The 15299-nt window shown below is 32.3% G+C and overlaps 2 protein-coding genes across 9 annotated transcripts; both read left to right on the top strand.

Annotated features, from left to right (window-relative positions):
• Positions 1 to 1770: 1770 nt before the first annotated feature.
• On the top strand, positions 1771 to 5457 carry LOC115711239 (uncharacterized). Its single transcript, XM_030639570.2, has 4 exons — positions 1771 to 3010; positions 4064 to 4172; positions 4269 to 4404; positions 4936 to 5457. The coding sequence occupies exons 1-4, from the start codon at positions 2040 to 2042 to the stop codon at positions 5055 to 5057; spliced, it is 1338 nt and encodes a 445-aa protein (XP_030495430.2). The 5' UTR covers positions 1771 to 2039; the 3' UTR covers positions 5058 to 5457.
• Positions 5458 to 10756: 5299 nt separating this feature from the next.
• On the top strand, positions 10757 to 14990 carry LOC115710168 (protein NARROW LEAF 1). 8 transcript variants are annotated; one of them, XM_030638510.2, is made up of 7 exons: positions 10773 to 11053; positions 11814 to 11852; positions 12154 to 12664; positions 12757 to 12900; positions 13109 to 13349; positions 13538 to 14038; positions 14307 to 14990. In XM_030638510.2, the coding sequence occupies exons 3-7, from the start codon at positions 12167 to 12169 to the stop codon at positions 14744 to 14746; spliced, it is 1824 nt and encodes a 607-aa protein (XP_030494370.2). In that variant the 5' UTR covers positions 10773 to 11053; positions 11814 to 11852; positions 12154 to 12166; the 3' UTR covers positions 14747 to 14990. The 8 variants fall into 8 exon arrangements, with proteins under 8 accessions (XP_030494367.2, XP_030494370.2, XP_060967138.1 ...); XM_061111157.1 differs by lacking the exon at positions 11814 to 11852 and having other exon boundaries at positions 10800 to 10862; positions 10992 to 11058; positions 12159 to 12664; XM_030638507.2 differs by lacking the exon at positions 11814 to 11852 and having other exon boundaries at positions 10757 to 11053.
• The last annotated feature ends 309 nt before the right edge of the window (positions 14991 to 15299 follow it).

Below are 15299 nucleotides of genomic sequence, written 5' to 3'. Positions count from 1 at the left end.
GCCCTGAAATTTAGTGGGCTATAGGAAAAAAAATTATTTTTGAGCCCTTATATTGAAAAAAATGGTATTTTTCAAAATCAGCAAAAAAAATTGTGTAATTTTAAAAGGAAAAATATTTTTTTTGGGCCCCTGGACTAGGTGGGCCCTAGGCACAGGCCTATCCCGCCTATGCCCAGGGCCGACCCTGAATACACTTAGAATTTAATAAAATTTGTGGAATTGAAAAATTATAACCCTAATGCCTATTTCTTCAAAATAGGGCCCACATATAACATAATCACATAATATAACTAATTAATGCTAATTGTCTCAATAATCCATATCCTAAGTATGTGGTCATTACAGTAGTGGTTATTGAATTGTTATTGGTCTCAATGTTTGAGGAGAGTTCTCCAAAATTATCTTCTCAAAGAGTTCAATCCTCAAGTGAGCTTTTAGAATGAGAGAGTAGGAATTCGTGAGAATGAGTTTTCCTTTACAATTAATATCACTTTTATATAGGTTTTTCTCTAGAACTCTATTGGGTTTGAAATCTCTCAACTCAAGACGCACCTTCCCTTAAATATAGTGATGTTAGGTTTAAAATACAAAATAACAATAAAATAATATTTTAAACAAATATCTTAAAAAATAATAATTGTTGAGTACATCTTCAACCCACACATGTAGTTTATTTTCGTCACGAAGAACACATGTATGTGATAAAAAATACATATTGAGATCATGATGTTTGTAAGTTGCGAGAAGCACGTGCTGAGATAAATCTCACTGGTACCAAAATCTTCCATTAAAAAGTAGATAGTAGCATAATCCATCATGTAAGGGCTCGTTTGGAACGCCGTATTAGGTCGTATTGTATTGTATTGTATTATATTGAATTGTATTTTATGCAATATTTTTATGTAAAACTATATGTGGTAATAATTTTTATGGACACCTAAATATATAATATTTTAGTATAAATTAAAGTTTAACATAGTATTATATAAAAATATGATATATAATCCAATTCAATATAATACAATACAATACAATACAATACGACCTAATACGGCGTTCCAAACGAACCCTGTGTACAAACTAGGGTTGGACAAGATCCAATCTGATATAATTGAAATGAACCAATTAATTTCAATCTAATTATAAAAAATTGGATATCCAATTACAATTGGATTAGTTATTGGATACATTAATCTCAAAATCTAATTACAATTAATATAAATTAAAATATTATTTATATATATAATAAAAAATATTAAAAAAATATATAGTTTAATTATGTTTTTTTAGAGTGTCTCTTTATTTACCAATATATTTAACTAATTAGTCTCCCTTAAAACAACCCCTATAATCGGAAAATTACTCCATATATTATTTTTTTTTTTAATTTTTTTTTTTCAAATTTACGGTTTGGGTTTCTAAAGTGGTTGCAGCGCTAGTTGCAACAGATGTTTCTGTACGATTTTTTGTTACAATTTAGGTTGCAGCGTTAGTTGAAATAGGAGTTTCTATGTAGAATTCCGTAAAAATGCAAAAAAAAAAAAAAAAAAAAAACTATTTTAAAGTGTAAAAATAAAAAAACCTTAATATAATTTAATTGTGTGTAGTCTTAAATCTCTAGGAGAAAACCTAATAGCTTCTTTCTGTTCTCTTAAATCGTTTTCATGAATATCAATTAGGTTTTATGTAATTTTCCTTCATGTTTTTAAGTTTATTTAAAAAATCTAGTTTGTAGTTGAATACTAAATTATAAAATCAATTCAATCTAATTAGTAATCGAGTTAAAGTAGATTGAACTTTAAAGTTTAATGAGATAATAAGATGATTTTTTAAATCCAATTACTAATTAGATTGTATTGATGATAAAAATGTTATATCGGATCCAGAGCTGGTACAAAGTTTTTTTTTTTTTCACTTCTCTCTCTCTCTCTCTCTCTCTCTCTCTCTCTCTCTCTCTCTCTCTCTCTCTCTCTCTCTCTCTCTCTCTAAAAACTTCATCTTGCAGATGTAGCAAATGTATGTGATCTACCGAATCTCTAATGGCTTCTACTTTCTGTTACCACTTCCTCACTCCAAAGCTCCCAACTCCACCAACTCACAATACTTCTTCTTCGTCTGAAACCAGCCAAGTCTCTCTCTCTAACATTGTTTCGAAAGGCAGGAACTTGACGATCCTTTGCTGCCGCGTGTCACTAAAACAATCCACTGACCAAATCGTTGCAGCTCAAGACGACGCCGTTTTACGCGTGGTCTTCGCTGCCGGAGGCACTGGGGGCCACATTTACCCGGCTATTGCCATAGCCGACGAGCTCAAACTAGCTAAACCCAGTTCCCAAATTCTCTTTTTAGGCACACCCAACAGCATGGAAAGCGCCTCAATAACCTCAGCTGGCTACGACTTCGAACCCATCCCTACCGTCCGATTAGCCCGACCAATTCTCTTCTCTCTTCAAAACCTATTCTTACCTTATCGTCTCATCAAATCAACAATCCACTGTTTATCCAAACTACGTGATTTCGATCCCCAAATCGTGATTGGGACTGGTGGGTACGTCTCATTCCCAACTTGCTTAGCTGCCGCCATTAAAGGCATCAAGGTAGTGATCCAAGAGCAAAACTCTGTACCTGGTGTTGCCAATTGGGTTCTTTCCCACTTATCCGATATCGTTTTCGTGGCTTTCAATTCGACCGTTGATTGTTTTCCCAAAGGAAAATGTATCGTTTCTGGGAATCCTGTTAGGCTTTCGTCGAAGAAGGGTGTTTCGAAAGGGGTGGCGAGGTTAAGTTTCTTTCCAGAATGGAAGGAAATTGAGGATGATGGTGAGACTAAGGTTGTTTTGATTGTTGGAGGGTCTTTAGGTGCTAAGGCTGTTAATATTGCTATGTTGAATGTTTATCATCAGATGTTGATGGAGAAAGAGAAGGTTTTTCTGATATGGCAGACTGGGGTTGAAGCCTTTAATGAGATGGAGAGCCTTGTTAAGAATCACCCTCGTTTGTATTTAACACCGTGAGTCTTCTTCACTCTTTTGTTTTCTTCTTCTTTATATTATAAGTGGTGGAGACTTGTTTAAAGTTAAACCTCTTCTTTTGCTACTATATTAAGAGTTGGGGTTTTGCTTATAGCTATAACTTTTGTCTTACTTTTATAGTTTGGTTTGGATAACTAAGATCTTTTTTAATGAAAAGTATTTTTTAAAATATTTAGACTTTAGATATTATTAAAAAAAATTTAGAAAAACTTTTTTTAAATCTAAAAGTTAAAAAAAGAATTTATAGAAAATAAGGCAAATAAGGCCATTGAATTGGATTGGATAAGAGCTTGTTATATGAATGAAAGAAAATTATGAACCCGTTTTGCTTAGTCAAATAGGGCTATTGGATTAGATTGGATAAGAGCTTGTTATTTGAATGAAAGAAAACTATGGATCTGTTTCGCTTAGCCAAACAGGGTTAGTGGATTGAATTGGATTGGAAAGAATTTGTTATTTGGATGAAAGTAAACTACGGATCCGTTTCGCTTAGCTTTTAATATTAAAACAATCCATATGAAAAGTCATAAAAAAGTTTTTAAGATTTGTAGCTTCTCTCAAAATAACTTTTGAGAAGCTATTTTTAAAATTAAAATAATTTACATAATTTCTAATTTACTCACAAAAGATTTTTTTTGTAATAATATCCAAACAAAAATTACTTTTCATTCAAAAAAAGATTTTCATATAATAGTTATTTAAACGGTAAAAATAAATCAAATCTTATTATACTTTTAGCTATAAGTAAAAGTAGAAATTTAACAAAACGGGACTTATATGGAAAAATAAGTATACTGTGGATTCAAAAGACAATGGGTTGGGCAGGGAACTGTAGGAGGTTAGACAAATTTCTTATCTAAATTTCAATTTCAACCCTGACAAAGTCCTCAATATTATGCTGTTATTATTTATGTCAATGTGATTAAACACACATGGAAGGCCTTTCTCTTTGCTCCCTTCTTTATGCCATTGTTTCAATACGTACTTGTTCATATTTTTCCTGGCTGATATAAGTTATTCATGTCATGAAGTTTCATGCATTCCATGGATTTAGCATACCTTGCTGCAGATGTTGTTATTTCCAGAGCTGGTGCAATGACTTGTTATGAGCTCTTGGCCTTTGGGAAGCCTTCTATTATGGTATTCTCCCCTTTTGTTTTGAGCCAGTGTGTGTATCTATACACATCCCATGACTGAATATTGCATTGTAATCAACTTTCATTTGCTACTATGCAGATACCATCGCCAAATGTTTCTGAAGGGCATCAGTTTAAAAATGCATCTCTAATGACAGATTTAGCTGATGCACAGGTTATAACTGAAGATGAACTAGATTCGACCACCCTCAAAACTGCCATTGAAGATTTATTAGGTATCTTCCATACAATCGAGTCGATTCCGTGATTATAAGTTCATTCTATACCGGATCAGACCAGAATAGGATTATATACATTCTAATTATGAGAAGGGGTCATTCGAGCGTATCTAAATAGATACTATATTTACATATGGATTCATACGTCGTTACATTCCATTTTGGATTAGGAATAAGTGTAATCGGACTTGCTTTCTACATATCTCTCGTTATTTAGGACCTTCTTCACCTCTTTGGGCTTCTATTGAATCGAGAAATAGGTTTGATTGTCATCTTTTTAATATAATATATATAAATATAAGGCATCCTCGCCTGCTATTTATTAGTTGATGACTATAATATCATCAACATGATTAGGTCCATTGTTAAATTTATTAGACATTTTGCATGTTGTGAAGTCTTAGTATTATAGTAAGAGATTTAGAAATAAATATAGTATATTTAATTAGATTTGTCCCCTAAGTATTTGCCATTTTCATTTTTACAAAGTTGGGTTGTTTTATTTATGGTTCAACTTTTGGTTTATAGGGGATGAGAGAAAAATGGCAGACATGTCTGAGAGGGCTCTTAAAGCTGCAAAGCCTAATGCCTCTGCTGATATTACTCACCACATTCTTTCTCTGGTCGATGTTTCATTGACCAAGAAGTAACAATAACTCAAAGAATTCTTCTTCTCTTGTTATCTTCTACAAATTTTCTATTTGGGAAAATATCATTCCATCAGAACAAAAATTACATCAGTGTATGTCAATTCAAGAAAAACATCATTGTTTTCAGAGGGAGAAAAACCTGAGGTTGTAGACAAGACAAATATCATCTTGATTTGACCATTTGAGCATCTGGGTCTCCTTCAAATTTCAGGTAGTGTTTATCAGTGTAACTTCATTAATCCCCAATATTATTTAGAGAGATTGTGTAGTCTACTGTTGTTGTAATACAATGAACAAGTGCACATATATACATACACACATCTCTCAGCTCACTTAATGTACCCTTTTTGAATCTTTATGATATATTTGTGTGAATATTTATATACTTGTTCTAAATCAATGTGTTGAGTAAACTGCTAGCAAAATAAAAGAGGAACGATATTACCGAATGAAGAATTCTGGGTTGAGTCGCGGACTAAGTCGCTCTCTTTAAGACGTTCGCGGCACTGCCCAGGAGTGTGCAAGCAGTCGGAAATTGCCGGTCGTCCCCAGGATAAAATGCCCGATCGTTGCACTGTATCGGAACCCCACTGCACTGTAGAGCACCGTCGAATACACCCAAAAATTTGATATCGCAGATGGAATTTTAATTTTATGATAAACTGTATTTTTCTGATACGAAAAAGAGATGTTTTCTTCCCATCAGTTCAATCGCATTATATAGGCGAATGGATTGAATAAACATAACGGGAAGAATAACGTTTTCTGAAGTGGGGTGAGTGGTCTTTTGAACGTGTCCCGTTAACTGATACGACTAAGTAATCAGTTTAATTAAACACGTTTCTTAATTAAATTAATAAATAAAAAATAATTATTTTATTAAATAATTTTTCTGTAAAAAATAATATTGTGTCACACCACACCAACCAACCAACCCAACCCGGATTGGACGGACGGCGCGCGTGTGTGGTGGGTCAAGTGTGTGTGTCTTCACCCATTCGCACAAAACTGGGTACCCCTTGGGGCCCAAACCCAAATGTCAAAGTTGCACTCTTTATACCCTTGTCAATGAGGGTTCATATCCCATGTGGGACTCTTTCCAACTCACACACACTAAGACACTTATATATTTTGTTAAAATATTCACAATATTTCCAACACAATGTTTAAGTGAGTCTTTGTTCTGTCTTTGTTCAATCCCCAATAAGCATGCAGAAGATGTTATGCTTGGTGATCATAGCCGCTCATTGTTATCTTTTGTAATCCAACGGCTTTGGTAACTATAGGTAGCATCACCAATTGGGGAGAACACCTATAATTGTCAAAATACACAAACCACCTTAAAATATTACTTTTTTATTTTTTTTCTCTCATCTACAAACTACTACATTTGTACTAATCTTATCTTTTTATCAACTTATTGATCGATCAAATTGTGTAATATTTCATCCGTAATTAAAGTATTTCGAGTTCTTATTAAAGGTAATAACTCTTTCTATTATCTAATAAGTAATCTAAATCCAAACAAATATTGCATTCACTTAACATGCTATGTTAATAAAGAGGGTCGACCCTAGGCATAGGCGGGCTAGACCCGTGCCTAAAGCCCACATTTTTTGGGGGCCTAAAATAAAAAAATTTATTAGGCTTTTATGTAAGTAAAATTTAAGTATATTATAAATAACAAATATTCATAGCTTAGTTGGTTGAGGTGGATGACATAATGTCTAAGGTAATAGGTTCAAAAATTCCATAACACTCTTTTTTTGATTTTTTTTTTTATATATTTTTTTGGGTGCCAAAATTTAATTCGTCTTGGGCTTATATATTTTCGGGGCCGATCCTGTTAATAAATATGCAAAAGTTAAAATTTTGTTATTCCAGTTTCTAGGCAACTAATCTATTGTCTTATAAGATTAGTGGTGATGGTTCTTTGTTTTGTACTTTGGAATAGAGTTTTGTATTTGTATATGCAGGGCCGGCCTTGAGGGTAAGCAGATTAGGTGTGCGTCTCGGGTCCCCGAACGTTCAAGGTCCCGAAATTATGAAAAAAAAATATATTAATATATAGATAAAATATTAAATAAGAAAAAAATATAATAAAAATTATTTGGTGTAATGGTAAAAGATCTTTCTTTAAACTAGGAAATCATGTGATCAATTTCCAACTTTTACTCTTTTTAATTTTTTTAAAAAATATTTAATGTGTAGTTATGAGAGATTAAACCTTGGAGCTCTTAAGAACTTTTAAAAGCTTAACCATTACACTAAGCACTAGAACTATCATTTTTATAATAGTTAAAATATATATATATAGATGTTAAAATTTAATTTCGTCTTAAGCCTCATATACCTTAAGACCGACTCTCTGTATATGTATATATGCTAAATTATACCCTATTACAAGTGGTATTGGTAGTTTTTCTAAATTGTTAGTGGTTGGCTGTGGTATTGTTGTCTTTCTGTGGTCCTTATGAAGGGTTTTCACACTCTTTCTTGTGGGTGTACTTTGTGCCATTGATTTGACAGACATACATTGGAGCAATTTTGGCAAATGAGTCAAATGAATCTTGGGAAGTCATCTTAAACAAAAAAAACAAACAAACAAACCTATTTTAGACTCAATTTATTAAAATAAAAATAAAAAAAAATTCTCACTGCTCCACAGAGATATAATGGTAAAAGAAAAAGTAAAATATAATAGTAAAAATGAGTCTCAGTTTTGGAGGCAGGCAGCTTTGGCAATCAATTCATGTGTACAGCCACTCTGCCATGGACAACTTTTGAAACAAAGATTCTTTCTCTATTCTTTTTCACTTTCAGATTTTAATTACTATGTAATGTGGCATCACCACAACAACAGTCACACTATTTGTCCTTATTTTATTTTGCTTCAAAAAGTTCTTACTTCTTCTTATATTAACATACCATAAAATAAAATCCCTGTACTTAATATATTCTCTCTTAGTTAGACCACTTCAACTCAAATCATTACTATGTTCAGTTACTGTGAGTATCCCACTTCTCATGTCTTTTTTCTTTTTACCTTTTCAGATTAAATAATTACATATATGTAAAAGATAAAAGATGTGTACCTCTAGCCATTAATAAATGTAAATAGGAGTGTTTATTGGATCACATCTAATGTTTTTAGACCTATCCAGATCCGATCCAATCATATATTGGATGTTAGATTTTTCCATCCGATCCGATCCAATTAATTTCGTCATCCAATCGATTCAACATCCATTGGATGTTGGATTGGATCGGTTCTATCCATTGGATGTATTTCAGATATTTATTTGTTTAATTTGGGTTTATCTAATATTTTAGACCTATTATTTTTTGGATCGGATCGGATCCATCCAATATTTTAGATCCAGTATGTATTGGATTGGACTGGATCCATCCAATCCAAGAAAAAAAAAGTAAAACTTTAATGTTAATTTTTATATATACATATAGATTTAACGTATAACAATATAAAATCTAATTACTCATTTAAACTAAATGAAAATACTAATTAGTTCGATTGGATGTTGGATGTATTGGATTTTTAGACACTCCATCTACCATTCGATCCGATCCAATTGGATATTTAAAAATAACATCCAATCCGATCCGATCACAATTGGATATCCAATGTTTGGCGGTCGGTTGTAATTGAATCGGTCGGTTCTCATTAGATTGGATCGATTTATGCACACCCCTAAATGTAAATCTCACTAATATATTCATTTGATCTTTAGTTTGTTAAAATAAGAGAGAAAACACATTAATAGGGACTTTTCCTAAGTTCTCTCTAGCTCTCTTTGATATTAATTTTATAAAAACAAGATGAGTAATAAGTTTGGGAATCAATTACCTATATTTATATAGGTGAGATGTTATATTAAATTTTTTAGTCACATTAATTGTCAAGATTCTTTAACAATTAATTGAAAAATTAAAATTAAACAATTAATTCAATAATAACCATCAATATTAAAATATTTAATGAAATAATTTCTATGATTTATCAAATCAAATAAAATTAACCAGATATAAAATATTTTAACTTATCCCACTTCTCATGTTTTTTTTTTTCTTTTTACCTTTTCAGATTAAATAATTACATATAAAAACAATGTCCCATCTTTTCATCAAGTAAAATTTATCCATAATTAGCTTATATACTTTATGGGTCTTCTATATTAATCTTATTGTTTATTCCTTTTAGTTGCCTCATAGAAGAATTAGATTGTATTTGATTGGAGCTAATGAAATAAAAAAGAAATAATTTCTATTTAATTTTTTTGTTTGGTTGCAATACTCTTTCTAATGACTATTTTATTTTAAAATAAAAAGAAAGATCATTCTAATATAACATAAAAAAAATTAATAATTTTTTTTATTAATTTTTTAATATATTTTAAATTTCATTCAATTTCAATTCTTATTTCTATTCTTATTTTTATTCTTATATTTTCATTCATGTTAATTAATAGTCACCTTAATTTTTATATGTCGAGAATGTTTTCTTACCTACCCAAATTCCCAATTTTTCATCAAACACAAAGATGAATTAAGCTTACCAAACTTTGGTTTATATATAAATAAATAAATTAGCGAAGCTGTTACATACTTTGTTTTGGGTAAGATTGTGTTTAAGATTGGATCATTATATTAAACTACAACAGCCTACATTTCTGACCAAACTTTTGTTTAAGATAATGATAATCAATTAATTATAGCAATGATCAATGTTTCAGTTAGTGCATAGTGCCAAGTAGCAAATCTCCATAAAGCAAAAAACCCACTGAATATTTCCAATCGGACGGCTCAGAAGAAAGATCACCATGTTCTTCCCATGAGGCCAACCACACCCTATATATTTCTCAACTACTTCATTGTTTATTATTATTATTATTATTATTATTATAACCTTTTCAAAAAAAAAAAAAAAAAAAAGTAGTACAACATACCACTTATAAACCGTGTCATGTTATCTATTTATTTAGAAAAAAATTTAATTCACATATATATATTTTTATAATAATAGTCTACATTATAATTACTTTCAACCAACTATAAATTTTTTTAAATAATTTATATAATTGAATTTTTATTTTTTTTAAAAAAAAAATTTAAACACTAAAACAGAAAAGAATATACCCAAACTTATATTTACACGAGTGTATTATAGACTTAGGGTTTGTTTGAAATGTCGTTTTAGGTTGTATTGTATTGCATTGTATTTTATATAAAATTATACGTGGTATTTTTATGGACACCTAAATATATAATATTTTAGTATAACTTAAAGTTTAATATAGTATTATATAAAAATATGATATATAATCCAATTCAATATAATACAATACAATACAATACAACCTAATACGACGTTTCAAACGAGCTCTTACACTATATATACAAGCGTTAAATAATGATTGTAATTGGTTAGAAGATAATCCTTCTACTATTTTTTTTTTGTTGTTGTAAATAAATTTGTGTAATTTATAATAACAATCTTTCCCTAAAAAAATATAACAAAATAATTAAATTTTAAAAAATTATAAATAATCTTAAATAATTAAATATACACTATCAGAAAAAAATTAGTAGAAGGATTGTAATTAAACTTATTTGTATATTTATTTATTTTTTATTTTTTAAATATTTATATTTACTGTCTTTCCCTAACATATAATAAAGCTCATTAAGGTATAAAATAATGTCACCTGCTTACTTTACCACATTTATATGCAAAGAGAGAGGGAGCTTTGGTTCTCATGGTTGTTCCACAGTAACACCCACAATATGCTACTCTACTAAACTAATTACTCACTCCCAACTCCCAACTTTTGTCTGAAATTTTTGCTTCAAAATTGCTTCTTTTTCCTTTTTTTTTTCTCTTTTCCTGTACAAGTATTTGACTGTGTGTGTGTTCAGAGATGCAATTTAACAGCAGTGAAGCTCCTCAAACAAGATACCCTTCAATTCATTACTGATCAGTAAGGTTTCCACTTCTTATTCCTTCAGCTTAAAATTCTTTATGATTTGTTTTCCACTGCAAAGTATGGACCTTTTGTTTTGTTTTGTTCTTGGTTTTTGTTGAGTTGAGTTTTCTTGCTTTTCAACTCTGTTATTTATATACAGTCTTTTGTTAATGTTAATGTTATGTAATGGGTATATAACTGTTTTCCCAGATACTCTGTCTTTCTATTTTGTTGTGATTTTCAGTGAATTCTTTGTTTTGTTTTGTGTATGTGACTGTTTTCTTCGATACCCATTTTTGTAAATCTCGTAAAGCTTCAAGATTTGGTGAAAAGTTTGTACATTTATGGTTAATGAAAAGAATGTAAAAAAAAAAAATTGTATTGTGTGAGGTGTAAGTACTAGGACCACATGGTGTCTTTGGGAGTTTCTTTTCTTTGATTCCCCCCCTCCACCTGTTTTGTTTGGTTGGTGAGAAACTAGAGGAAGAAAGAAAGTTCAAAGCTGCTCTGAATAGTTGACTGTCTTTTCTTTTTGTATGTTCTTAGTTGTCTTGGAAACCTAACAATATTTTGTCTGGATAATCATGTAATCAATTATGTTAATTGACACTTGGGTTTTGTTTAACTTTTGGTTCTGTAATTATCAATAGTTTGTAACAGAAAAAATGGAAAGAAAAGTTGTCTTTTTGAAACTTTTGCAATTATGTTTGGTTTTTATGGTGGAAAACATCATTATTTTGTCTATTCAACTGTACTAATTACTCCTTTACTTTAGGGAGGATGTTGCATTATTATGATTTTCACGTTTATAAAGGTTAATTTTCTTGACCTGAGTTCTTCTTTTCTCTCTAATATGAAGGCATAATTTTGCTTTGTACTCGTAGTTAAGATTTCGGGTCCATCCTATTTTCATGTCTTGTCTGATTTCTAGTTCTATTTTGCAATTGTGTACAGTACAATCTTGCATTTTTGTGTAAAGCCAAAGAGCATTAAGTATCTTTGATTAGCTTATGCGCTTCGGTAGAGACTTTTCTTGTGTGTGAATTAAGATAGAGAGTTCGTTTTTTCGTCATAGATGTAACTTCATTTTAACACTTACTATATTGTTGCTTTAGGTAAGAATATAATATGGACCGGAGTAGACACAATCCAATGGTTCGATGTTCATGTTCAACACCATCCGAGGAATCAGCTTTAGACCTTGAGAGGAACTGTTGTAGCCATTCTAATTTGCCTTCTTTAAGTCCACCAACAACACTTCAACCCTTTGCCTCGGCTGGACAGCATTGTGAGAGTAGTGCTGCTTACTTCTCGTGGCCTACCTCAAGTCGATTGAATGATGCTGCTGAAGAAAGGGCTAACTATTTCGCGAATCTACAAAAGGGAGTACTACCTGAGAATCTTAACAGATTGCCAAAAGGTCAGCAAGCGACTACGTTGCTTGAACTTATGACTATAAGAGCATTCCATAGCAAGATCTTGCGTTGTTACAGTCTGGGAACAGCAATTGGGTTTCGAATTCGTCGTGGTTTGTTAACAGATATACCAGCTATTCTTGTCTTTGTTTCCAGAAAAGTGCACAAGCAATGGCTCAGCCCCATCCAATGTCTACCCACTGCGTTAGAGGTTAGGAATGATGTAAATGCTCGCATAATGTGTTTTGAAAACAAAAAATGGCTGTCTGGTAGTAACATCTTGTTAACTTATTATTAAATCAGGGCCCTGGAGGAGTATGGTGTGATGTTGATGTTGTTGAATTTTCATATTTCGGTGCCCCTGAGCCTGCTCCCAAAGAACAATTGTACACAGAGATTGTTGATGACTTGCGTGGAGGTGACCCGTGCATTGGCTCAGGTTCTCAGGTTTTATTAAGCTCCCTTTGAACTTATTATTACTTTTATATAAAAGGATTCAATGGATGGAAATGGTAGTTTTTCAGGTTACTGCATTTTCTGTGCTTTGTATTGTCAAGCTATAACATCTAGCTATATGATGAAACACACAGAAACCTTAACTCATATCCTAATCACAGAATTCTTAATAGGTATGGTCTCTCATTGTTTTGGTTAGGTGGCAAGCCAGGAAACATATGGAACTTTGGGTGCTATAGTAAGAAGCCAAACTGGGAATCGACAAGTTGGCTTTCTCACAAATCGTCATGTTGCTGTTGACTTGAACTACCCGAACCAGAAGATGTTTCATCCTCTGCCTCCAACACTCGGACCTGGAGTTTATCTCGGTGCAGTGGAGAGAGCCACCTCATTTATCACTGATGAGCTTTGGTATGGCATCTTTGCTGGAATAAACCCAGGTACAAACTTCCGAATTACAATTAGACTTGTCGAAACTACTTTTCAAGAGTTGGGGATCATTTATGAGAAACCCTTTTGGAAAAATATTAGTACAAACTCATTTTCTTAATGTACTTTTACAAATATTTTCATGCTTCAAAGTTTCATCTGACCCTTGTGTAAATTATGGGATATCTTGCTCTGGCAGAGACATTTGTGAGGGCAGATGGAGCATTCATTCCTTTTGCTAATGATTTTGACATGTGCACTGTTACTACATCTGTTCGAGGCGTGGGAGAGATAGGTGTTGTCAAAATAATAGATTTGCAGTCACCGATCAGTACCCTTATCGGGAAGCAGGTGATGAAAGTTGGAAGAAGTTCTGGCTTGACTGCTGGAACTGTTTTGGCGTACGCCCTTGAATACAATGACGAAAAAGGTATTTGCTTCTTAACCGACTTTCTTGTTGTTGGTGAGAATCAACAGACATTTGACCTTGAAGGGGATAGTGGTAGCCTTATAATACTAAAAGGTGAGAACGGTGAGAGACCACGACCGATTGGGATCATATGGGGAGGAACTGCTAACCGAGGACGATTGAAATTGAAAATTGGTCAACCTCCTGAGAATTGGACTAGTGGAGTTGATCTCGGGCGTCTTCTAAATCTCCTCGATCTTGACCTCATCACCACTGAAGAAATGCTTAAAGGTTTGTCAATGCTGTCCTTTGTAGCTTGCTCCTATTACTAACAATTTAAACAGATAAACAGCCATCATTTTGAGTTAAAAAACTATCCAATCAAGATTACAAAATGGGGAAGAACTCGCCCCACAGAATATAGATTTAGATTGCAAACAACAAAGAAAGAGCTAAAAGTCAAAATGATTGTCGATAGAGCAATTTACTTGCGTAATTTTGAAGCTGTTTTCGACATTCACATGAAGTCATTATGATTTCCTTCTAATATTGTATGCAGTGGCAGTACAACAGCAGAGAGCTGCCTCAGCAACTGTGATAGGATCTACCGTCGGTGATTCCTCAACAACCCCCGATAGAATCCATCCAAAGGAAAAAGCTGAGAAATTTGAGCCATTGGGACTCCAAATTCAGCATATCCCATTAGATGTTGAACCCAGCAGCCCAGCAAGGAATTCATTCTACGTAGAAACAAAATTCCAGGTAGAAGAAGGGCCCGAGGAAGCCCCAATCCCAAGCGTAGAACACCAATTCATTCCAAGCTTCCCTAGAAGATCCCCACTTCACCATAACAGTCTCAAGGAAAGAGTAGCATCAGAGAATCTTTCGTTGTTACGAAATGGCTGCGGTGAAGACTTCTGCGTCTCGCTTCAGCTTGGGGACAACGAAGCCAAGAGGAGGCGTTCGGATGCTTCCACTAGTGCTGAAGAACCAAAATAACTTGGATTTTGTTGTTGTTGTAGTTGGGTTTGATGATATGATATGATACCATGTTGTAACATTCTAACCATTGGGTGATGTTGTTAAACTAATGTTAAAAGTGTAAATTCTTAGGCTCAAAACAAGGGCCCTAGAGTGGAGTACACTGTACACATACTTGGAAGCTCTCTTGTATCACCATTTTCATTCATGTCAACTTCCTTCTACTTTAATTAGAAATTTTGTTTAAGAAGTTAATTCAGCTTAAGTGACATCTCTTTCATGTTATTGCTTATTGATGCGGTTTTCTGTTTTTGAAGACTATGTTTGGAAGTTGGATTTCGGTGAAAATAAAAAATAAAAAAATTCTCAAATAGAAAAATTGTAGAAAAAAACACTTAATTTAACAAAAATTTTCATATCAAATTTTAAAAATTGATTTATTTTCTCATCAAAATTTAATTTCCAAACATAATCTTTTTCTTATATCAATTTTTTATGAAAAATAATTTCCTATTTGATCAAAAGCCGCAAAGGTTAAATTAGTATTTTTATCATTAATTAAAAAAAAACA

This window comes from Cannabis sativa, chromosome 3 (assembly GCF_029168945.1).
Source record: "Cannabis sativa cultivar Pink pepper isolate KNU-18-1 chromosome 3, ASM2916894v1, whole genome shotgun sequence".
NCBI lineage: Eukaryota > Viridiplantae > Streptophyta > Magnoliopsida > Rosales > Cannabaceae > Cannabis > Cannabis sativa.
Note: the sequence above shows the minus strand (reverse complement) of the source record. Positions and strands in the feature narration are given on the sequence as shown.